Source organism: Vitis vinifera, chromosome 5 (genome assembly GCF_030704535.1).
Source record: "Vitis vinifera cultivar Pinot Noir 40024 chromosome 5, ASM3070453v1".
Taxonomy (NCBI): Eukaryota; Viridiplantae; Streptophyta; class Magnoliopsida; order Vitales; family Vitaceae; genus Vitis; species Vitis vinifera.
The window spans coordinates 1,276,565-1,303,326 of record NC_081809.1 but is presented as its reverse complement, the minus strand read 5'-3'; the positions used below and the strand labels follow the sequence as shown (position 1 = coordinate 1,303,326).

Here is a 26,762-nt window from a genome sequence, read left to right as displayed (position 1 = left end):
ATTTAAAAAATAATTGAAATGATGTTAAAAAAAAAAGAATGAGTTAAAATTTTAAAATAGGGTTTTCAATAACCTTTTAATTAAATATTTTTTTAAATTAATTAAAAATTGATATATTTTTAAATTATTTAATTTTTATATGCAAGAATCATTTAGGAAACGAACAATAATTATTGGATTACAAAGCATCCATGTTGGGAATTCAAATTTGATTTTCTTTCATTCTTTATAAGCAGTAGCTAGTTCAGGACTCCAGCACGGATAATTTCATTACCCTCACGAGCAAGATCTAGTCCCTCTACGGCACCCGGTGCATTTCTTAAAACAAGTGAGACTAATAAGAAGAATAACCTGTTTAGCTAATTGAATGAATGGGACGAATTTGGGAAAACAATAAAAGTTAAGTTTATTTCTTATATTAAAAAGTTTATGAATTACCAAAAAAAAAATTGTATCCCATTCAATATGATTATAAGTATAAAAAAATTTGAGATGGATTAGTTTAACAAAATAAATCAATTATATTCCTTCCATATAAAAGTATCCTTCATCAAATTTTAATCTAATTTTACAATTACCAAAAAATTTATTTTTACACAAAAGTAATCATAAAATAAAATCCCTCTAAAAAAAAGTAGTACGGAAATGATTATAGATAAACCTTTAATTTAATAAAAAATGTATAAAATATTAATTATTTTTAAATAACAGTTTAAAACTTATATTTTATAAAATTAAATTCTTACTTAATGGTTTTTTTTTATCTTTATATAAAAACAAACCTTTTACTTACAATTAAATACATTAAAAGGAATTATAAATATTTCTTGGACCAAATGAAAAAAAATGATATATTTATACTTTTCATTAAATAGGGATTGTTTTTTAAATCTTGTCCAGCAAATATTTCAAATAAAATGCCACTTTAAAAAAATACAATAATTTATACAATGGCATTTGAAGGGAGATTAGTCTTCATTATATTTGATGTTCAATCCAGTCAATCCGTCCATATTATCTTTTAATCCCTCAACCCCTTCAATCTCCTCACTTCCAGCACAGGAGAGCCAACTTTTCTCAAAGAGAAAGAAAGAAACCCAAAAAGAAGAAACTTTTCATCCTTTTGTATCCTCGTCCTCAAATGGGCATTATCATACTAACCTACACCATTACCCATCCAACGTTTTTACACAATTTTTTCTTATAAATCAAAATTTTTTCTCCTCAAAATTATATATTTTCTGGGGATACACATTTCTCCTCCATACTGCCAGGCTTTGAAATTTTGACACGATTTCCGGCCGGCAGCCGTTGTGATTCTGACTTAACGCACAGGAGATGAAAAGAAAATGACCAGGAAATATACAAAGAATCCAGCAAGAAGAATTCCACCGTAGATGAACGTTTGAGAAGACTCCACCGGGAATCTATATTCGATGTCACAGCATTTCATTTTCTCCTTCTCACTCACCAAAACATAATCTACGTACCTGTTATATCATAGACAGATGATTATTACAAGGATCATAAAACCCTAATCAGAAATTTCAATTTCATAATCACCAAGAAGCTTTTTCCATGTGCAGGGCAACTTACTGTTGGGTGTAGATAGTGCTTTGTAAAATTTCTGAGCTGTTCAGATGTGCATCTTGTAACCGATGATCGTATAACAGGGATGATAGATCTACAAGTTCTTCCTCAAGGTTCTGTTGTTCAATTATGAAAAGATCGATGTGTTAATGTTGGAAATATGTTTGTCTAGATCAAGATGGTCATTGAGAATAAGAATAACTTACATCCAAGAATTTCTCTAGTCTTTCAACTAATTCGTGAGGTAAAGGTTCAGGCAAGTTAGTTTTCTTCTTGTAGAACTTTTCCAACCATAGCTCAGTGCTCGACTTATTTTTCTTGCCCTTGACTGGTTCACCAAGTGGGGTTTTCAGATATTCAGCAGCAAAAGTTTGTACATACTACAAAGAGAATAGAATCTTGTAAGCATATAAATGAATGATAAAATGGCCAAATTGAAGACAAACTAATTTATATTTATGAAATAAATAAATAATCAAGTTACCTCTGATGTATCCCGAATTCTGTGTAGTGCAGAATCTACACGAGCGTATATTGTGTTCCTCTGCCAACAATACAAAGAATTTCTTTCAGATATTCTTCGTCAACTAGAATCAACTTATTGTAAAGCGTTATCAGATATCCAGACCAGAGAGTGACAGACACTCAGAAAACCATATTTTTCTCAATGGCTTAATGTAAATAAATCCCTTCTTTAGCTTTTAAGTTGTGACTTTTGCTACCTTAATGAAGCTAACCTTGATTATCATTTTTAATATTTTTATGCAGAATTAAGCAAAGAACATCATTGGAATTACCAAGGCAACATCCTGGAGCATTTGACTGATCTGGGAAGTATTGGAGAATGGTCCAAACGGATGACAACCAGCTGACCAGAGCCAATTCACGATCGGTCTTTCATGCACATGAGAAGCCTTTTCGTACGGTGCACTCAAACCACCCACGGCAGAAGCAAGACCTGCCAATATGTGACGTTGTGCTTGTGATGGAATAGCATGCCTTCTCTCTGTTTCTGAAACATAACTGTCCAACAAATGCAAGATATTTTAGGAGAAAAATGAGATCATGAAACCCTGGCTTTTCCAATATATATATATATATTTTTTTATAAGTAAAGGATATGCATAAAAAAAGGCAGAACGCCACAAAGCATACAGGGAGCATACAAGGTGGTTAGGACTTCAAAAAACAAAGACAAAAAGAATCACCTCCCTTTAGGTGGATGCTATCCACTCCAGAAAGCCTAAAAGGGAGAACGCCTCCTCACCTACATACAATTTGGCCCAACTCCACAAATTACAGACAAAAAAATTCTTTAACTTCTGAATATTCAACACACCCCCCCTAAAAGCTAATCTATTCCTCTCCTTCCACACCGTCCAAAAAATACACAACGGAATGACGTCCCAAATCTTTTTCCTTTTCTTCCCCGCATATCCCACAAAACTCTAACCACTGTACAATGTATAAGGATGTGATTTACATTTTCTTCTTCACATCCACACAAGAAGTAACAATTTGGAAGTTACACCCCTCTTCTTTGAAGTCTATCCAAAGTAAGCACCTTCCTCCACGTCGCCTCCCACGCGAAGAATGCAACTTTAGTTGGCACCCTAGCCACCTAAATGCTTCTTGAAGGAAAACCTATGTCATTAGACTTGGTTAACAAACTATAAGCTTCCTTAACCCTGAACTGACCACTTCTTCCTTGCCTCCACAGGACTGAGTCTTCCTCCAAAGAGGGCTTATGACCCCTCAGCATATGGAGAAATTCCCCAACCGTATCCAACTCCCAATCATTGAAATCCCTAAAAAAATTTAGATTCCAATTTCCTTGACCCGAACTTTGATCCCACATTTCCTCAACCGTTGAGATCTTTTGAACAGCCATGCCAAAGAGATGAGGAAAACATTGGGACAATGCTGAATCAGAACACCACACATCTGTCCAAAATCTGATCGTGTTGCTCTTCCCTACTTGGAACATCATGTTATCCCAACACCACTCTGATTCTTTCCAAATCTCCTTCCAAATCCCTACTCCAACCGCCCCATTAGCCTTCTTTGGCCTCCAACCAAGAGCTTCCTACCCATACTTCACCTTAATCACTTGTTTCCAAAGGTTATCTTTGTCACAAGCATACCTCCATATCCACTTGCCAAGTAAAGCTTTGTTCAACATGGCTAGCTTCCTAAGGCCTAGCCCACCTTTATCCTTGTCTGTACAAACCACCTCCCAGTTAACAAGATGAATTTTCCCCTTCATATTTCCCCCTCCCCACAGAAAGTCCCTTTGCACTTTCTCAAGCCTTTTTGCAACGACCTTGGGCATTCTGAAAATAGACATTTGATAGATTGACATGCTAGCCAAAGTACTTTTTATTAAAGTGACTCTTCCCTTTTTAGAGATATATTGCTGTTTCCAAAGCGCGAGTCTTCCCCTTACTCTCTCTTCCACCCCATCCCACATATAGGGCGCTCTATTGGGAGCCCCTAAAGGAAGACCCAAGTACTGAGATGGTAAGGACCCCACCCTGCAGCCTAGCTCAACAGCCAACTCCTCCATCTCCATCACCTCTCCAACTGGAATGATTTCACTCTTGGCTAAGTTAATCCTTAGGCCCGAAGCCGCTTCAAACCAGAGTAAAATCCAACTTAAGTGAGTTAGATGATCCTTACTAGCCTCACAAAATATAATTGTGTCGTTAGCAAAAAACAAATGAGAGATGTTCAAAGGGGGTCTACTGCCACCCCTTATGTTACACCCTGATAAAAATCCCCCCTCCACAGCTCTCCTAATAAGAACATCTAGCACTTCCATTCCCATAACAAAGAGGTAAGGAGATAAGGGATCTCCTTGTCTAAGGCCTTTAGTGCTAGGGAATAAACTAGCAGGCACCCCATTAACCAACACTGAAAATTTAGCTGAGGATAGGCAGCTCCACATCCACCCCACCCACTTAGACCCAAAACCCATCTTTTGCAAAACCTTCAGCAAAAACTTCCAATTGATACTGTCATAAGCTTTTTCTATATCCAATTTGCAAATAAGGCCCTTTTCTTTTCGTTTCTGCCACGAGTCTATCACTTCATTTGCAATTAATGAACCGTCAAGAATTTGTCTTCTCCTCACAAAGGCATTCTGAGAAGTAGAAACCACCTTTCCAACTACTTTCTTCAGTCTGTTAGCTAGCACTTTAGCCAATAACTTGTAAAGCCCTCCCAGGAGACTAATAGGTCTAAAATCTCCAAGGTCCTCAGCCCCGCTTTTCTTGGGAATCAAAACCAAGAAAGTATTGTTGAGGCTCTTGAGGAAAGAGCTATGCTCGTAAAAATCCTTGAACATTTCTAGAATCTCCCTTTTAACAAAATTCCAACAGCTTTGCCAAAAGGCCATAGTAAAGCCATCCAGACCAGGGGCTTTATACCCATTCATCTCCATCAAAGTCGCATGAATTTCATCCTCTGTAAAGAACCTCTCCAGGTTCTCAGCTTCTTGCTGGCTGATCTAATCAAACTGAAGTCTCCCAATGTCCGCCTTCCACCCCATATCTTCTGAGTGCAGATTATGAAATGCATTAGCAATTCCTTCCCTAATTTCCTGCTCCTCTGACAGCCATTCCCCATTGATCTTAATTCTATCCAATGAATTATTTCTATGGTGGGCGCTTGCCATGCGATGGAAAAAACCCGTGTTTCTATCCCCCTCCTTCAACCATATTTCCCTTGAGAGCCGTCTCCAATGAATTTCCTCCATAAGCACCCATTTTCTATAATTTTCTTTTGCCTCTTTTTTAAGCTCTGTTTCCTCCACAGTCAGAATTCTCTCACTTTCCTTCCTATCCCAGAATTCCACTTGCTGCAAGGCTAAGGATTTGTTACAGTCCCTGGCTTTTCCAATAATTTCAATCTGACACTATCTTATAAGGCCTAATAAACTATTAAGCCACATGCACACATTAGCATAATGAAGCTGAGACCATCGTGTGAGGCCTAATAAAATGACTATATTGCAAGAGAAATGAAAGCTTCAGTTGCTAGTAAAATAGGGTGACATGAAGTCCTAAAGAGTCACATTAGAACTCAATATGTTAGTCCTATTCATTATACTGGCAGAGAGCAGTCCTTTTACTTCTAGATAAATGCAATCCTGGATAATAGCCCAGAATGTCTCTAACAAAGAGATATGCATCAAAGATGGCTATAAGCTCAGCATGAATTATGATCAAGAGGTAGAGCAGCTAAGCAACAAAAAAAATCATGATAAGCATAATTAAATAAAGGATGTTGAGATGGACAAATGATAAATCAAGAAAGGCTAGAATTAGAAATTATTGCATTCACCAAGAAACTATGTGTAATATCTTCAAATAAGGCTTTATTAATATTTATTAAAAAAAAAAATTCAGATTCATTAAGTGCTAATTTTGATAAACTTCCTGTTTTCTAATTTTAAAAATAAAAAATAATAGTAAGTTTAATATAAAATATAGTAACTCTTATATAAAAAGTATCGACTTACCTTATGTCCATAAATACTACTTCCAAAATTTTTTAAATTTGAAGTAACAAAATGTTTTTTATAATCTAAATTTTTTTTTTTTTTTGATAGGCAAAAGCAGAAGCTATATTAAAGAAGGCCAAAAGGCCGCACCGCATACAAAAGGTATACTAAGCAGCCCCAAGGCCACAGGAACAACAAAAAGAAACCCCTCACCAACCCTTAAGGGACCGCTATCCACTCCAAGAAGCCTAGAAGTGAAGAGGACTCCTCTCCCCTATACAGCTTAGCCCAACTCCACAAATTACATACAAAAGAGTTCTTTAGAACCTGAATAGCCAAAAAACCCCCTCTAAAAGCTAACCTATTTCTTTCCTTCCACACCGTCCAAAAAATACAAAGCGGAATGGACTTCCATATTTTCTTCCTTTTTTTACCCACAAAAGAACCCTGCCAACAAAACAATGCCTCTTTGACCCTCTCTGGAAACACCCACTGGACCCCGAATAAGGCAAAGGCGATTTCCCAAAGGCTCCTAACCACTGTACAGTGTAAAAGAATGTGATTTACATTTTCCTCCTCACAACCACACAAAAAGCAACAATTTGAAAGCTGCCACCCACGCACTTGCAGCCTATCCAATGTGAGAATTTTTTCCCAAGTAGCCTCCCACGCAAAGAAAGCCACTTTTGAAGGGACCATATCCACCCAAATATTTTTTCCGGGAAAAGCAAGAGTATTAGGGGCTGCCACCAGATTATAAGCCCCCCGGATCCGAAAACAATCAGAACCTCCCCCTTTCCAAAGCACTGAGTCCTCCTCAGGGGTTACTCTGATGTCCCTTAGCAGAAACAGCAGCTCCTCAATCAGACCCAGCTCCCAGTCATTAGAGTCTCTACCCAACCTGAGATTCCACCCTCCTTGGCCAAGCCTTGGGTCCCACACCTCATCCACCACTGCATTTCTGCATGCAGCCAAGGCGAAAATCTGAGGAAACACTTGGGACAGCGCTTCATTACCACACCAATGATCAGTCCAAAACCTAACCTTATTCCCCCTCCCCACCTTGAACTTCATATTGTTCCAGCACCAGCCCATTTCCTTTAAAATTTCCTTCCAAACTCCCGCACCAAAAGGCCCCCGGGCTTCCTTTGATTTCCAGCCCCCACCCTCCAACCCATACTTCACCCCAATGACCTTCTTCCACAAGACATCCTTCTCTACAGCAAAACGCCAAATCCACTTGCCCAATAAGGCCTTGTTCAACAGCCCCATCCTCCTTATACCAAGGCCCCCCTTATCCTTTTGCGTACACACCACCTTCCAATTGACTAAATGGATTTTCCTACCCGTGTTACCCCCTCCCCAAAGAAAATCTCTTTGAAGTTTCTCCAGCCTTTTAACCACAGACTTGGGCATTCTAAAGATGGACATTTGATAGATAGGAATGCTAGCTAGGGTACTTCTTATCAGGGTGATTCTCCCGCCCTTTGACAAGTATTGTCTTTTCCAGCGGGCGAGTCTTCTCCTCAATCTTTCCTCCACCCCATCCCACATGGGCAAGGCCTTGTGCCGAGCCCCAAGAGGCAGCCCCAAATATTTAACCGGGAAGCTTCCAATTCTGCAGCCTAACTCCACCGCCATTTCCTCAACATTATCAATCTCCCCTACTGGTATCAGCTCACTCTTGGCCAGATTAATCCTTAACCCAGAAGCCGCTTCGAACCATGCCAAGATCCATCCAAGATGTGTTAATTGGTCCTTGCTGGCCTCGCAGAAGATAATAGTGTCGTCTGCAAAGAGCAAATGAGACACCATTATCTCTTCCCCCCCTCTGCCTCTAAGCCTACAGCCAGAGATGTAGTTCCCCTGCACTGCCCGCCTGATGAGTGCACTCAGCACTTCCATGCCCAAGATGAAAAGATAAGGAGAAATTGGGTCTCCTTGACGCAAACCCTTAGAGCTGGGAAAGAAACCTGCTGGAGCCCCGTTAATAAGGACGGAAAATTTTGCCGTTGAAAAACACCACCACATCCAATCCATCCAACGTGATCCAAAGCCCATCTTACTCAAGACCTTCATAAGGAAGCTCCAACTGATGCTGTCATAGGCTTTCTCAATATCCAGCTTACACACCAGCCCCTTTTCTTTCCTCTTTTGCCAATAATCAACCACCTCATTAGCTATAAGAGAGGCATCTATAATTTGTCTCCCCCTTACAAACGCATTCTGATCAACCGAGACCACCTTATCTAACACCAATTTCAGCCTATTGGCCAACACTTTAGCCATAAGCTTGTACAGCCCCCCTAACAGGCTGATAGGCCGAAACTCCCCTAAATCCTCAGCCCCACCTTTTTTTGGGATGATGACCAAGAAGGTGGCGTTCAGGCTTTTTGCGAAAGACTTCTGATCATATAATTCCTTGAACAGCTCAAGTATCTCTTCCTTAGCAAAATCCCAACAAGCTTGCCAAAAGGCCACAGTGAACCCGTCCGGGCCTGGGGCCTTATCGCCATTCATCTCCATCAGAGCAGCGAAAATTTCTTCTTCAGTAAAGGGGACCTCCAAAGCTTCAGCTTCACTGTGATCAAGACTTTTAAGATGCAACCCCCCTAGGTCAGCTCTCCACCCTGGTTCTTCCCTTAGTTGCTGCTGAAAAGCCTTGACAATCCCCTCCCTCACCTCCTGCTCCTCCACCAATTCCTCCCCATTTATTATAATTCTATCCAAAAAATTATTTCTCCAATGGGCACTAGCCATCTTGTGGAAAAACCCAGTGTTCTTATCCCCTTCTCTAAGCCACAGCTCCCGAGACATTTGTCTCCAATGGGCTTCTTCTAAAAGAACCCACTTCTTGAAGTTCTCCTTGGCCTCGTTTTTCATATCCACTTCCCTTTCTGACAGGTCCCTGCCACTTTCCACCCTGTCCCAAAACTCAATTTGCCGAAGGGCTAAACCTTTATTCACTTCCACTCTACCAAAAACATCCCTGTTCCAGACTTTAATTTTCTCCTTCATCACCTTCATTTTAGCAGCCAGTCTAAAACTAGCCCTGCCTACTCTTTCCCCACCTTGCCACCATTCCCGAAGGAGCTCCTTAAACCCCTCCACCTTGAGCCACATATTTTCGAACCTGAATGGAGAGGGCCCCCGGCTCATCCCTCCCCCCTTCAACAAGATAGGGAAGTGATCAGAGGTAGGCCTAGGGAGCCTACACTGAACAGCCCCCCTGAAGATATCTAACCATCCCTGGGATACCAGGAATCGATCCAATCTCGCCCAAGTCTGATTATTCCTTCCTCCACTCCAAGAATACACACCCCCCTGCAAGGGGAGATCGATGAGGACAAGGTCATCCACAACTTGAGCAAACCTACGCATTGCTCCACTAAAGCTACCCTGCCTGCTCCGATCCCTTTGGGATAGAGTAACATTGAAGTCCCCCCCTATGCACCAAGGCTCATCCCAAATACCCCTTATTGCACCTAATTCCTCCCATAACAACTCCCTCTCCTTTCTATTACACGGCCCATAAACACCAGTAAAAACCCAGACCACATCATTTTCAACAGTCTTCAACTTACACGATATAGAATAAATACCCACCTCCAACTCCAAAAGCTCCAGAGATCTCTTATCCCAGCAAACCAATATACCACCCGCTGAGCCTTGGGCTCCCATGGCCCCCCAATCAAGGAACCTTCCAGATCCGATGCTCCTCACCACCCCCTCAGTCATATTCTGAATTTTCGTCTCCTGAATGCAAACTAAATCCGCCCTTTGACTCCTAATCATAGCCTTGATCACTTTCCTTTTAGAGCTATCGTTAGCTCCCCGCACGTTCCAACTCACCAGCTTTAACTTCATAAATCATCTGGAGACTGGCCCCCTCTTCCTTGAACAATGCCTTTCTGCTTCCTTCCCCCATCATAGTTAATGGTACACTCAAGCCTCTTCAGCTCCCTCTCAAATTTCGAATTTTCTAATAGAGACTTGCGGTGCACTTTTTCCCTTCTTTCTCTAATTTTGACCATAAAATCCAATATTTCCTTTTCTAAGCCCGCTGTAGGGAACCCCAAGAACTGGCTGAACCTTGCCAGCTCACTCTCTTCCCAACTAGCCTCCCTCCAGTCCCTAATTTCTGGAACCGTCTCTCCAACAAGGCAAAGGTCCTGTCCACAAGCTCCCAACGCACCATTATTGTCTTCCCCCATCTCCCAGCGATCCATGGGTTTCATTGCTGCAAACGTCCTTTCACCCATTCTCCGGTCCAAAATTACCCTCTGGGAAGCATCCAGACCCACCCCAGAACGGTCGTAACACTCCCCCAGTGGAGTCCGACCAGAAAAATAAGAATAAGAAGGGGGAGAAGGAGGAACACACACCAACGGACCATAGTAATTAGGGGCAGTCCCATACCTCAAGGCTTCCTCCATTAAGGCGTCATCTGTCATCGAGTTCTTCACCACCCTTTGCTCCTCATTCGAAGGCCTCCACAGCCCATTCTTCACCGTTAGACACGACCAAGGCTGTTCAAGGCCCCCCTCAGAGCTTTGGCCTACCCCATTACTGAACCGAGCCCCCCTCACATGGGCCTCATCCTTATTACAGACCTGAGGCGAGCCCCGGCCTTGACTCCCCAACCCATCCCCTCCTATCGACTTCTTCTTCGCAGCCCGCCCAGCGTCAGAAGGCAGCCCAATATGGATCAGCCCAGAATCGCAAGGAAGAGCCGAATCAAAGACTTCATGAGGCCCAACGGCCCACTGCTTCGCCAACCCACACAACTCATGGGGCCCATCCGACACCAGATCCGAGTCCGTACCCGCAGTCAGACCCATCCCCGAAGACTGGCCCCTCGTCCCATCATCAGTCTGCAACCGGACCTCGAGGCTTGAGCCTCCTACCAACCCCCTCACTCGCCCCCCCGCGCGTGCATAGCCTTCACCCCCGTCCTCGCCATCTGAGACCAGAATGCCTTTGCCCTTTTCCTCCCTTACCTTTCTCACAGTCGGTCTAAGTTCCCACCATAGGGAAAGCACATAACGGTGGTCCTCGGTTCGAATTTCCATTTCATTGGGGAGCCTCTCCTGCTTAATCTTCACCAAGATCCTCGCCCACTGCAGGTCTTCCAACATCTCCGTCTGGTGATCGACATCGATGAAGCCCCCGCAAGCATCCCCTATTCTCTTAAGGGTATCCCGCTCCCACATCGAGACAGGCAAACCCAGAACCCGCACCCAAGCCTCGCTCCTCTTGTTACCTTCCTGCAGACACCCACACTCGGGCCTCCATTTCTGCAAATTGAGAGGAGACCCCAGGCACGAGAAACCCCCAATTTTTAGGGCTTTCTCTGCTTCGGCCAAAATCCCAAATTCTAAAAGGGCTTTGCCCCTTTCCATTTTCGCAATTCCTAAGTTGCCCTTCAAACACCAAAGTTTCGCCAATTTTGTCCCCCAGTCTCTCAGATCTTCCCCTACCTCAAAGCTGGTGTCCCAGCTCCCCACCAAACAATGAGCCATCTTCCCCATACTCCGACTCAGATCCCTCTTACCTAGCTCCACCCTCGCCACTGCTATCGCTTTCTCCTCAGAATACACCACTGCTTCCGCGTAGGATTTCCCCATCGATGACCTCAGGGGCGTCACACCTTTTGCTTGTAGCCTCGTTTCCCTGTCGTAACACCCCAACCGGCGTAGCAACCCCGCCATTAACACCCAACCATTTTTAGAGCCATTTCCCTTCGGGATAAAGATACTAAACCTTTTATTTCCCATATCTGTAACCCCTAACCTGATAAACAACCCCCCCTTGTTTTGGCTACGCACCATAAGAAAGGACCTCCCACTATCCTTCCACTGCTTTTCCCAAATTCCGGTTCCTGCATTCCCAATACAAGCCTCCAACCCATCAATGAAGCTTCCGATGCTTTTTGGACCCAACCTGACCCACGAGGAGATTCCCCCTTTCCTTTCTACAATTAACACTTGTTCCTTACCTTTCTGCTCCCGTACCTCCACATCGAACCATTTCGATTCCACTCCAAAGCCTCATTTCTTGGCCCTGCTCCTAACCCCCACGAAGCCTTCACCTTCTTCGTCGCCCTCATGCCCATCTGGCACTCGCCGCTCCCCTCGCTCCCTTCACCTTCAGTTTTTAAAATAGAAAACAAGAAGCATATCCAAACGACACCTAAGGCTTTGTTTGAATACATTTTCTGATTTTTATTTTTTAAAATAAAACCTTTTATTTAAAAAGTAGAAATAATAATACAAAAAGTATAGACTTACTTTGTATCCTTAAAAATTACTTCAAAAAATTTAAGATATGCAGTATTAAAATTTTTTGAATACCTAATTTTAAAATTTCAATTTTAATCAATTTTTAAAAACCATTACATTTTTAATATAAATCTATAAGCATTTTTATATTTTATATATAAGTTGCTATTATTTTCTATTTTCAAAAAATTGGAAACAAGAAGTGTATACAAACGGACATTAAGTTTTTCATTTTTCATTTCTTTTAAAAAATCTGTTTTCTTTTTGGGAGGAGCAATGGGGTCTGAGGGCACATATAATATGGTTTCAATGTGAACAAATTACTGCAACCATAATGTAAACAAGAAATAATTTCTGAGAAGCTGGAAACATATCTGCATGTCTAAAAAGGCAAATCTGTATGACTCACCTTAGAGGTATTTTTTCATTTTGATGCTGAAGCACAATGACAACATCATTACTTGTCCATACAAGACTTTCATCTTCCATCATAAGGTGTGGATCGACATCAGCCAATGATAGAACAAAGCTGCAAAAGAGACCTTGTGGCATTTGAATATTCATTTTAATGAATAAAACCATACACTTCACAGCTGACGCAACATAATAGAGCAGTGCAGATAAACACCTTATGATAATCATCAGGACAAAATTGTGAACGATTTTCTACAGTAAATATTTGCATTGTTTGATTGACTTGGAAATACTGAGAAGGAAAAAACAGGGACATACAAATAGAAATCCCAGATGGGATTACATGGGCGTCGCTTGGGGCTTTCATTTCAAATGAAAATTAATGTTCATCATCTTGATAATTTCAAAAGTGCCCCCCCACATCAGTAACTCATAGGAATTCCATGAGAGCAGCATTTTCAAAAATCAAATGGAGAAGGAAATCAGTGAAGATTAGTTTTGTTGCCTGACAAAGCTAGAACAGTACTACTTTTTGTACTGAACACCATAATTTCTATATCACATGAACTTCCAAACACTGAGCATGATATTAGTTGGATTCTTCAATAAAAAAACAAATACAAGTAATTGATGTGATCACTGGAAGTATTGCATTGAAGATCATATCCACCAAGCCCTGCCTTGCTGTGGGGTTAGTAGGATTCTTGGCTTGGGGTTGGTATGTTTACAACATTTTTTGGAATCCATCCATTAGACACTAATCAAAGTACCAAAAAAAGGTCTGATTTGAATTTGTATTTCAGTGTTCTGTCTACCACAAGACCATATTGATGAATTCTGAGTCAGAGCTGTATCAACCAAAGTCAATACTTAAAACCCAGGTGAGTATCCTTTCTTTTATTTTTTAGTTTTTTATGAAAGGCAATGAAGGGAATCAATTTCTATTGATCTTTAGTTACTTCTTATTTAATGAAAAATGCATCAATTACTATAAGATTTAACTACTTGTGAACACAACAGGGTGGCATACTCACACAGGAATCACTCTTGTTCCATAAGTTCGGTGTAGATCACTTTGTTTCTTTTCTGTTTTCTTTTTCTTCTCCTTCCCACGTTTAGAGGCATAAGTAGCCCAAAGAGGTTTATGCTTTAGTATGGAATCACCTGAACCATCAGATTCATCCATCCAATGCTGGGGAATACAGAATATATATTTTAGGGCAAAAGTCACAGAAGAAGAAAAGAGAAACTCAAAAATAATTTTGCTTAAGATAAATGATTTGCAAAATATGGAAACCATATGATAGAAAGTTGAGTTAAAAATCCCTTCTAATGACATTCTGTAATATATAAGTACAACAAGTTTAGACTAACCTGGCGGATATAGAATTTACTTGAAAGAGATGGGTCAGCCACCTCAAGTAAACCAGCTGCAAGCACATCAGCAGATCGTTCCATTTCCTGATATAAGCATTTTCAAGAGAAAAACAAGGTTACAAAGGAATGCAACCATCTATTCTAACATATTTTGATGGGTAAATAAGAGCCAGTTGTAAGAAGCAGAAAGTAGCAACTAATAGAAACAAGGAAAGAGCCAGTAGGTTAGAGCTCATGCAGCAGCTTTAGAACCCAAACAGGACCAAGCCAGCTGATATATTCATGATAGGGGCAACAAAACAGCAGCTCAATCTGTGTTTTTAAAGACAGTTTGGCATAAAGAAATAGTGGCTAAATTGAACTGCTAGTGCTTGTTGAAAAACATTGCCAGTCAAAGAAAAACAAATTGCAGCATAAAAAGATGCAGGGAGATTCTCTAACATGGAAAACTATATTGCTAACAATACACATTTTCACACTGCAGATGATTAATGAATACATCACTTAATGCTTCACAACAAAAGGGGATTTAATATTTTAACATAAATAAAAATAATGAAGGCAGAACCCACTTCTTTGAGAATAGCACCATCCAAATATGTCTTTGTATGAACATGGAAACGTCCATCCTTCTTTGTTTCTTGCAGGGAATGGCCTCGCATTGCCTTTGAAACGGCAATTGTCAACTTTTCATGGCGATGTAGTGCATGTGAACCCCCAACAATTACTACTTCCTGACCATAATGAACCATCTTTTTAACCTGAAAATAACAACATAATAAGTAACAAAGACACTGGATTATTAAATGCAATTATGTGATTACATAAATATTCAGACAAAGTTCTGATTGCAAGTGCAGCATCAAGCATGAAAACTTTAAGGACCCCCTACTACTCAAAGTAACATCCTTACTTTCCACAAATCAATAACATAATAGAACAGGACAAGAAAAATGTCCATGAAATCCCTCAATCAACTGCTCCAGCACAAGAGGGCCAAATTCTGGATGTCCTAAAAGTTAGTAAAAGCTTTGGAGGACCCCCTCCATCTAATCATTCAAAGATATCTAGCTGAAAAAACATAATCAATCAAAGAAACTGTGGGCCCATGATAACAAGGAACAAATACCTTCCCATGATAGAGCAGTCAATAAACCAAGAAACATTTTCGTCACTCCTACTGATGAACTATTTTGTAAGAAATATTAGTTCACGTCGACATTTGATTGGAGATCATTTACCATAGATGTTAATTTTATCAAGTGAAATGGCATTGGTTCATTCACAACTCTTTTCCTAAGATACTCTGAGCAATTAAATGTAGGGGTTCAACCAATTTCTAGTACCATCCAATAAGCTTTCAACCAATATCTTCATTTTCAAAGCAACCCTGATATATCCTTCCTCGAATTCTTCAATAGTCAAAACCAATTTTTTCCTCTGAATTCCTATTGTCCTTAACATTCACAAATCCACACTTTACTTGCTAACTAAGCCTTTTGTGCATCATCAAATAATTACATGTTAGTAGTGTCTTCCTTGGCCCCAGAGTAAATCAGACTGAGCAACTCCCATATTCATTACCCCATTTCATGTTCAGTCATGCACAGGGGAGTGTATATTCGCATCCCACTTGAGTACCTTATGGCAGGGGCAGAAATGAGATTTGGACAATGGAATTAGAGGAGCTAGAGTTCATTCTTGTTCAGTCATGAACAGAGGAGGATGTGTATTTGCATCCTGCTTAGGCACCCCATGGTAGGGTCAGGAATGGGGTTTGGCCAATGAAATAAAAGAAGCTAGAGTTCATTTTTGACTGAATAACTAACTTGATCCATCCAAGTGTGAGGAAAAAGCTGGCATAATTTAACATCTCAGAACTGTACATTCCTCATTCTGACATCTGCTTGTTTAGATAATAGCTATTCTTTTGTTTTTTTAGACAAGGACTATAGGATCAGTGTTAATGCTAATTTTTCTGCTGCTTTCATTGACTCCAACCATAATAAATTATCAAAATAGTTCAGCAAAAAGGGAGTGCAAGATAGTGCAATAACCAGGATACTGCTACTCATTAATTAAGGCATATCACCACCCAAAGGCAAGCAAACAAGTAATAGATATCATCCAGAGTAAACAACTGACCTCGGCCTCAATTGCTTCAATGTCTATGCTGTTATTTTGGCCTTTGTCCAAGATATTATATCGATTATGATTCTGAAGGACTATGATTGGTATAAGCAACCTTTTCGTCAGATCAACAGTCTCAAACCTGAGTCCACAGCATGATCAGTTAATGCAAATGGCGCAAAACCAAGTCAAATAGCATGGACATAGAAAGATGACAAGAAATGAAGTAAAAAGAATTTCCATAAGTTACAATCACAACACCCATCAAAACTAGGAAAAGAACAAGATATAAAGACAAAAATATATTAGATGTCACATTAACCATGGTATGGACTATGTTTCCCCTATGCCACCTGAAATACTTATATGGATCTCCAATGATGAGAATTTTCAGATAATATAGAAACCCAATCGCCTTGCTTTGCAAGACTGGATAAAACAACAGATATGACCACTCCCCTAAGAACTGTGTGCTGTGTAAGCCAAGGACTTGAACCTAGAAAGAACGCCTGTCATGGGGAAGGGCCAGTTCTAGTTTTTTTTTTTTTCTTTCCAAAATTGGCTTTTTTAGGAGATATGTGGAGCTCTCATTTTAGTGCTGAAGAATGCCGAGAGTATCACAGAGGAGATTTTACATTACTTTGAGAAGCTTTACACAAATCCTACAGGAGAGTCTTGGGGTGTTGAAGGTTTAGATTGGTCCCCTATTTCGGAAGAGAGTGCGTTAAGGTTAGAATCCCCTTTCACCGAAGAAGAGATTTCTAAGGCCATTTTTCAGTTGGATAGGGACAAGGCTCCGGGGCCAGATGGCTTTACTATTGCCGTATTCCAAGAGTGTTGGGATGTGATTAAGGAGGATTTGGTGAGAGTGTTCGCTGAATTTCATAGGAGCGGAATTATCAATCAAAGCACTAATGCCTCTTTCATTGTTCTAATACCCAAAAAGAGTCTATCAAAGAGAATATCAGACTTTAGACCCATTAGTTTGATCACTAGTCTCTACAAGATAATAGCCAAAGTGCTTTCTGGGCGACTAAGAGGGGTTCTACATGAGACCATCCACTATACTCAAGGCGCTTTTGTTCAAGGGAGACAAATATTGGATGCGGTTCTTATAGCGAATGAGATAGTGGATGAGAGAAGAAGGTCAGGGGAGGAAGGTGTCGTATTCAAAATAGACTTTGAAAAGGCATACGATCACGTGAAGTGGGATTTTTTGGATCATGTGTTAGAAAAGAAAGGGTTCAGCCCTAGATGGAGGAAATGGATGAGTGGGTGTTTATCTTCAGTATCTTTTGCAATCTTGGTGAATGGTAGTGCTAAAGGGTGGGTTAAGGCATCTAGGGGTTTAAGACAAGGCGACCCTTTATCCCCTTTTTTGTTTACTTTAGTTGCAGATGTACTGAGCAGGATGCTCATGAGAGCTGAGGAAAGAAATATGTTGGAGGGTTTCAGGGTGGGTAGAAATAGAACTAGGGTGTCCCATTTGCAATTTGCTGATGACACCATATTCTTTTCTAACTCAAGGGAGGAAGAGCTGCAGACTCTGAAGAGTCTTTTGTTAGTGTTTGGGCACATTTCTGGGCTCAAGGTCAATCTTAACAAGAGCAGCATTTATGGCATCAATCTTGATCAGGCTCATCTTTCAAGATTGGCTGAGATGCTTGATTGTAAGGCGTCTGGTTGGCCTATTCTATATCTGGGCCTCCCTTTGGGCGGGAATCCTAAGTCGTGTGGATTTTGGGATCCAGTGGTTGAGAGAATCTCAAGTAGATTAGATGGGTGGCAAAAGGCCTACTTATCCTTCGGGGGGAGAATAACTCTTATCCAGTCTTGTCTTACCCATTTGCCAAGTTACTTCCTATCCTTATTTAAAATGCCCGCTACAGTGGCGGCAAAAATAGAGAGGTTGCAAAGGGATTTTTTATGGTCAGGGGTTGGGGAAGGCAAAAGGGATCATTTAGTGAGGTGGGATATTGTGTGCAGACCAAAGACAATAGGGGGTTTGGGTTTGGGGAATATTTCTTGGAGGAACCTTGCTCTACTAGGGAAATGGTTATGGAGGTATCCTAGAGAGGGTTCAGCTCTTTGGCATCAGGTCATTTTAAGCATTTATGGTTCACACTCTAATGGTTGGGATGCTAACACTGTAGTCAGATGGTCTCATCGCTGTCCTTGGAAGGCTATTGCTCAAGTCTTTCAGGAGTTTTCTTTGATTACTCGGTATGTGGGGATAGAATTCGGTTCTGGGAAGATTTGTGGCGGGGGGACCAACCTTTGGGAACCCAATATCCAAGACTATTCAGAGTAGTCGTGGACAAAAACATTTCTATCTCTTCAGTTCTCGGTCCATCTCGGCCTTTCTTGTGGAATTTGAATTTCCGCCGTAACCTGTCAGATTCTGAGATTGAGGACTTAGAAGGCCTCATGCGGTCTCTTGATGATTTGTATCTCTCTCCTTCGGTCCCAGATGCCAGATTATGGCCTTTATCCTCGTCAGGGCTTTTTTCAGTCAAATCCTTTTTTCTAGCATTATCTCAATCTTCTGGATCTTCTCAGAACTTTCCTTCAAAGTTCGTGTGGAATTCTCAAGTTCCTTTCAAAGTGAAGTCCTTTGTCTGGTTAGTGGCACACAAGAAGGTGAATACTAATGATATGTTACAAGTGAGAAGACCCTACAAAGCCCTTAGTCCTGATATTTGTATCCTGTGCATGAAGCACGGGGAATCAGCAGATCATCTATTTCTTCATTGTTCCTTGACGATTGGGTTGTGGCACAGGCTATTTCAGTTAGCTAAGTTGGATTGGGTTTCCCCAAGGAGCATATATGACATGATGTCCATCAAATTTAAAGGCTTCGGTAATTCTAAGAGAGGGATAGTTTTGTGGCAAGCTGCGAGCATAGCTCTAATTCGGGTTGTGTGGTGGGAAAGAAACGCAAGGATTTTTGAGGATAAAGCAAGGAATTCAGAGTACCTTTGGGACTCTATAGTTTTCCTTGCTTCCCTTTGGGCCTTCTGTTCCAAGGCATTTAAGGGGATTCCCCTTAATGTGATTCAACTGGATTGGATAGCGGTGTGTACTCCATAGGGATTGGTCCTTAGTGGGTGTTCGTTTGTTTTTTGTGTTTTTTCATGTAATTTAGTTGTTTTTGGTTGGAGGATTTCTCATCCTTCTTCTTGTACTCCTTTTCTATATTAATATATATTTGTATCGTTTCCAATCAAAAAAATGTGGAGCTCTCATTTTTCAAATGCATGCCTAAGATTAAAATATGGACTGGGTTTAATCCATGAAATAATGTTCTTGCAGAAAACAGGAAAGCTACAAAGAAAGGACAAATGCATATGTAAAATAATACCTAACATCTGGGGCAATAACATGCTCAACTGTGGTTGAAACCAAAGCAGCAAGTTGTCCAACAAAAGTATCATGAGTAGAATGAACACTAGCTGCATTAAAACCCCTTGGAAACAACACATTCCGCAACCGTGGGAGTGTTTTTGAACTGACACTTCCTTCTTCAGTTTCAATCTTTCCATATGTGCAAGGCCCTGCTGAGAGGTCGATGACAACAAATCTGAATAGTACAGGCAGGAAATTAGATTGAGAGAGAGAGAGAGATGTGGAGGACTAAAAGTACATTGTCCTCAAAATTCAAGCGGCAAAAAACCTCTAAATTCATCATAGAGATTAACAGATTCAATGTGATCTTAGTTATGAAATCATAGCATGGTTCCAAATAAAGTGATAATTCCACACAGTAATGCAAGAGAATAATATGGAGAATTAACTCAGCGTTGTCCTTACAAACATGATGGTAAATCAACTCCAAACGCATCACAGATATTAATTATTCAATCACAGCATGGTTCCAAATAATGTGATAAATTGCATTATATAATGTGATTTTTTAGGATGATACTAAACTTGAAAAAAAAGGCATTTCTCTCAATATCGAATTTCTTATGGAGCTCACTTTCAAGCATTTGTATTTGCCCAAGGAGACTTGGCATCATCTGGGGGCTAGACTCAACATTTATGATTGAACATGTGACTCATTCCATTTCTTTTATTGGCTTCACCTTATGCAGATTCAACTTAGACTCCCTGAAATGCATTTTCATCCATAGATGATTAAAATGAATTTCACACAGATACATAACAAGTTAAGGAACCTTTGATTAAAATACATGATGACCACAAAGGACTGACAAAGGGTCCCAAACCAACAAAGAAAAATCAATCACACATTTGATCAATCCAACACATGTCCTTTGGAAGTGCTTAAATTTGACAAAAATCATGGTTTAACATTTAAAGGTACCAATATTTCATGCTATGGATCATAGTTTGACAATTTCATGACAAAAATCAAAAACATAAATTTTCACCTGGATCTTCTCAAATCAGAGCATAATAAATATTTCATGTGATACTTGACACTAAGTTGGATATTTCATGACAGAATCAACATGTAAAAATTATGGATGGTAAAAATAATTTTCCATCTAGATCTTCCCAAACTGAACATAATTAATGTCTCATGTGATATTGGAGAGCAAATCAAGGAACTAAATATTACCCATTTAATATATATTGAAGAAATGCTAAGTATAATTCAGATCCCATTAAATGCCTTAGAGAGCACAAAAACTAGCACAAAATGGGATCTATGTTTTTTCATGGCATACCATGTTTTCAAGAGAAGAACCTGGCACTGTTACATAATTAAAGCCTCTCTGATGATTAATTTCAAAACCCAATTTTTTCTGTATGAGCTTTTTTCACTATACCTTCCAAGACCCAGCCAAACTTGAGATGCCCCTCCTCCATTATATCGATAACGATAAATGTATTCCCCCTCCTGTCTTTTCATCTCTTCCTCAGTTAGCTGGGTAATTTTTCCATACATTAAACTGTCGAGATCAATCTCCTTGTTCCTAGGATCCATTCTCACCTGCAATAAAGTAGAACCACCCAAATTTGAATATTAAAAAAAGGAAGGAAGTTTGTTTATTAGACAGTGTAGATGATCAAATCATATGGTTTCAAGAAACATTTTCTGTGAAGAAACTGCAGTAATCCCATCCTAGATGAAATATTTGAGAAGTATTCTAATTAGCAATGTTCATAGAAGATAACCACAGTAGTGAATTGCAAAGAACGGCAGAATATACCTTATCAAAATTGACAATAAAAATTGCACTTGGCACAGGTCTATCCATCTCTACTGCATTGTATCCACTATTATCCATGTCAAATATGTAGGAATATAGTTTCTGAAATACAGGCTCCACAGCTGTTGCATCCACCCCAAACAACGGCACCTCCCTTCCATAATCAGACTAAAAGTTGTAACTAGATTTTAGAACTTCATTTGAAGCCAAATGATATCTGTAACTTTTTCAGCAATAATCAAGACAGCAGTAATAATTGAAAGAAACAATGACAGTAACCTCTCTAGCAGTTCCAGCAGGAACCATGGCCTCTTTCAGTGCCTTCTCCAGTGCTATCAGCTCTGGTTGCCCAGCCTGTAGTGAGGACAAATACATAATGTAATGGTTAAAAGGAGTAGCACTTGCACCGACTCAAAAGATAAAGTTGCATTCCATTCTTTGGCTTCATTGCCATGAGACCAATCAGAAATATTAACCCAATATCATGCAAAATTTGAAGGGGGGAAAAACCTACACTAAGTTTTAATGGAATCAAGCAGCTTTAGGATCACAAAATAATTTGGTGAGAAGATAACTGGAACATGTTGAAAGTTGCATATTGATGTGATCAGGTCTAGGTTTCACATTTCATAAAACAAATCTCTTCTATCTGTACTAGGTTCTGTTTCTATGAATTAAATTTGAACAATGATAAAAGCTAGAAATGCACATTACGAACATCCAAATAGCAGCAGTAAAAACATAAGCTTGCCATGATCTTAGGACTCACTCTAGAAGCCAAGCATATTAAAGAATGTTATGCGCTGACCATATACTCCCAAGAAATCACCAAGATTGTAAGTAAAAGTTGGAAGGGGGTTAACTGCATGAGTATGGATGGCTCTTTTGTTCATGTTTGTCCATTCAGGTAAGGCTCCAACATGCCAAAGTTACATACAGACCATGAGTAAATGCATGATACCTAGATAACCCAAGTCAGAAAAAGGTAATTTTTTTTTTTGTTCTTTTTAGTATAATATCAAGACATTTCATTTAGAAAATGTAATAACAGAGGAAGATTTCTTGTAAGTCATCGAGAACCATAGAAGAGTCAGATCACACAAATTGAGACATGGCTGGAAACCAAACTCACACCAAATTGGTTATTTCTAGCAAAAACATAGAAAAATTTCCATTCCTTGTTTCAATTGTTTTTCATATAACTCACCTAGCAACACACGCCTGTGCTTCATTAGGATCTATTTAAGTTTTTTGCCCTTGAGGCCTGGCTCAAGTGGTAAAGGGATGGGGAGAGTTTGTGGGAGGTTCCAGGTTCAAGTCCCAATGGGGATAAAATTTACCTATATGAAAAAAGGATCTATTTAAATTTTTTCACTGCCAATCATTAAAGTTAACAACAAAATTTTGACTCTATTTGATCCATGTTGATAAGAGATTTCCACTGTTTTTTTTTTTTTTTTTTTCCCTCTCATTTTACTTTCCTTTTAAAATGGAAGTAGTCATGCCTACAAAAGATGACATTATAGAGCTCCAGCAAGATATGATATTAAACTGTAAGGGTACCAAGTAAATATTAAACAAGGATGACTAGCACTAAGCTGTTGAATATGGTTATAGACAAATTATAAGGCATGTAACACACTAGAATCATTATTCTTTTGACAAGTAAGCAAAGAGAATAAATTTATAATTAAAAACCATACACCCATGTACACAGGTTGTATACAAAGGACATCAAAAGGCATAGCCTGGATGAGGGAAAACACAAAAAACTACTCCCCCCCCCCCCCCCCCCATCTAGATGCCACCCCCCAATCTACAAAATTGATTAAAGGGATTATGATAATAGACTCGAACCGATTAAAGGCATCATATTCCTCCCAATTTTTTTTATAATACACTAGAATCATTATGATCACATAGAAAATCCAAAGCAACAAGTTGAAACATCCAACTGCACCAACCATGTTAGGTGATATTAGTGAGAATAACAGTTTACTGAAACTTACAGGAAACACATTGTAGACAATGTGATGCTCAATATCAAGGGGCTCGCCTGTCTCCAAGCATGAGGGTCTGTGAGATGGGAAGCTGATTCTGAGGAACTCTTCCAATTTGTGTGCATCAACCGTATACCTATAGCCTCCATCATTGTTGAAACCAATGAGGACTATGTTTACTTCGAGTGGGACCTGGAATGGAACCTGTATGACACTTATATACATGATTAAACATTCAAACCAGACACCCTCGTTAAAATAATAGCAATATCAACAGTGATTTATTACCTAGTTAAAATTCCAACACTGAATGTAACAATATTTTGAAGAAAAGGGATAAAAGAAGCTGAGACTTCTATTGAATGTAGAAGAAACATTCCATGATTTTGTTGATAGATGGAGGCATCATGGGTATTGGCTATCAAGGTACGTTTGACTTGAAGACTCATTCAAAAATAGTTAAGGAAATGACCGAACTTCAGAAAACTAAGATGGTTCTAGTTAGCCCCTGGTGTAATGTCACTTTCTAGATGCACAAATTGAATATTCCTTGATTCAGCCAATGTCTCTATTCATCTTAATTTCAATTTTGAGACAATAAAGAGTCAACATTCCATAGAGGTGAAAACTATGCAGCTCATCAACCAGAAAATTAACAAGTAGTTTCCCATGGGCTCAGGCACAAAATGACCCAAAGCCTATGAATGTACTAAAGAAGGTCCTGTTTCAGCATGTAGCGAGGAACCAAAATGAGCATACCTTCATCATTTACTTACTGAGATAACAAACTTGAACAAAATGAAAAGCATAAAACAAAGAACCATTCAAGCCCTGGAAAAGTTAAAACTTCATTCTTCAATTTACTGGAAGTAGTTTCGTGGAAGATGCAGGGGGGAAAAGGGGCTGCAGAATTTTACACTTTCATGGGAGTGCAAAAATTTCTAAGTAAAATCTGTCACAGCACACTTCCCTTCACCTCCTATGCTCTTATCCAAAGCAAGGGCAGCCTACAACAAACTACCAAAACAAGGTTCATAATGTTTGAAGGAAAATATACACAGGTGGGGTAACTCTTTTCCCAATCAAATTGGTTGTCAATTTAGCATCTTAAAAAAAGCTAGTACAGCAGAACCATTTTCATGAATTATGCTATCTTCAATCTACCACTGACTTTGCATAAGTTGTTTAAATTCTCAGGATAAATTGCCCAGGATGAGAATAAAAAAATTATTCATTAGCTGGCATAGTGCAGCCTATGTGTCTAAATCAACTTTAACTTTTCAGGGATCGGTTAGTCATGGATTGGGAACCATCTGTTCTTTGATTAGATGCAACCTAGTAGTACCTCTGTGCTGCCATCCATTAGGACTCTCCATAGGACTGAAAATCCAGATTGAAGTATGATTCTAACTGTAGAAATGTGCCAAGTTGTAGAATTTTGGAGGAAATGGGCCACTATACTAAGAAAAAATTCTGAAGTAAACCTAAATAGCTCTTATTTCATATCGAACACCACAGAGAAGCACTGGAATATCAATGTTAACAAAATGAAATAACCACATTTACAAGGGACCAAATAGCACAACTGACATGCTGTTGGCTACTTGGTGGCATGGTGTGGTTCCAGGAAATCCCTTTAAAAGGAATAAGAAAAATGAACTTCTGAACCTTAGAATTCTCAATATTTGGGGCGAGCAAACTAAACCTCCACGCTGCTATGATCAACACAAGCAGCTTAATTAATTAGCTTTCCGTATGATGAAAAACTTAAAAATATGGAATATATACATCCAAAATTTTGCTTTCCTCCATTTTTCAGCAACCAAACGGAGGAGGAAGGTTCGAACATAGAAATTAACGGAAGGAATGAGTAAATTGTCATAGCAAACATAAAAAATAGATTGACACGAAATCCAAACACGATCACACAGTGTGAAAGGAATATGCACCAATCAGATTAAGTGAATCTGAAGCATCAAAAATCGAAGATTCATAATCTTTTAACATTCCTTCATTTTCTTGCAGTTTCCGAGCAACCAAAGGGAAGACGAATACCTCGGCACGCGTATGGAGCATGCGGCGAACATCAGATCGGACACTATCTCTGACCTCGTGAAAAGCCCCGTGGTGCCACTGAGGATGCCCCGGGTCTCGCCGGAAGGCCTCCGGAGCCGCGGACGCCGACTGAATGGCGACCACAGTCAGCGTCAGTATTAAGACAGGCACCGCGCTTAAAACTGACTTCATGGCTGTCAGATGTTGAAAATCGGACTCCGGCTACTTCTGATCGTCGCTCCCGTGCCCCATAGACAAAAGCCGTTCTTCTAGGTTCATTTCTTTCTCTAGTAGTCCACAGAGCCGCATTTCCAAAAATGCACCTTTGTTTATTTATAATTACGATTCTGCCTCTGGTCACTGGCACTGTCGTTCTATCAGGATCAGATCACTTCAGAGTTCAGACCAATAATCCCTTGGTTAATTCTAGGTGCTGTTTGGATTTACCTTCCAAGTCCACTAATGGACGTTTATTAATAATTTTATTAAACAAAAACGGCGAATTTTTCTTGTATATAAGTGTATAACTACTTGTATTTTTATTACCTTCTCTTTTTTCAATATCAACTTGTACAACAATCGAATGCAAATAATAATAATAATAATAATAATGTTCTTACATTCTCCTTTTATGAAAAAAAAAAATTAAAACTATTTCATATTTAATTAAAATTAATTAATAATAACAACAATAATAATAATAATAATAATAATAATAAAAGCTACGCAAATAAGACCTAAGGAGTTAAGAGAGACTTCAAAGTCAGTAATGATAATTATTGTAACAAGAGTTCACATTATACGAGCCCAGTGTTACACCCTTGAAGATCCCACTAAATTTTTCATGAATGCGCGGTGCTAAGGACCCTTTTTTAGCCAACCTTCCTTCCCAACTTTTAGAAAAACAAAGTAAAAGCAAATTCAAGCAAAGTAAAAACACAGTAACAGGGACACCAACGATTTATAGGAAACTTTTCCCAACTTGTATTAATTCACTCTACAAGACAAAATTGTTTCCCCAAGTCAGAGTACAATGCTTACACCCTAAGCATTAAGAGAAGAACCCTATCCCAATCTCTCACTCTTTGATTTCAAGGATGCAGGAACCCTTTTTAAAAGACTCAACCAGCGGTTACATATTTGAATTCCCAAATTCAAAAGTTGGAGCCAATCTGATGGTTATGCAACTAGCCAAAACCGCCCATAACTGCCTTTACATAACCGCCCACCA

General features: G+C 39.6%; 1 protein-coding gene across 1 annotated transcript; it reads right to left on the bottom strand.

Annotated features, from left to right (window-relative positions):
* Window positions 1-1,092: 1,092 nt before the first annotated feature.
* LOC100258488 (uncharacterized) lies at window positions 1,093-25,944 on the bottom strand. Its single transcript, XM_002273130.5, has 16 exons — window positions 25,532-25,944; window positions 23,486-23,680; window positions 21,756-21,830; window positions 21,477-21,644; window positions 21,093-21,256; window positions 19,658-19,876; window positions 16,312-16,438; window positions 14,739-14,927; window positions 14,164-14,250; window positions 13,824-13,981; window positions 12,785-12,904; window positions 2,388-2,613; window positions 2,075-2,134; window positions 1,797-1,970; window positions 1,597-1,706; window positions 1,093-1,490 (listed from the first exon to the last, which is right to left on the bottom strand). Exons 1-16 carry the CDS (start codon window positions 25,721-25,723, stop codon window positions 1,325-1,327), a joined length of 2,430 nt encoding a protein of 809 aa, XP_002273166.2. The 5' UTR covers window positions 25,724-25,944; the 3' UTR covers window positions 1,093-1,324.
* Window positions 25,945-26,762: the final 818 nt, after the last annotated feature.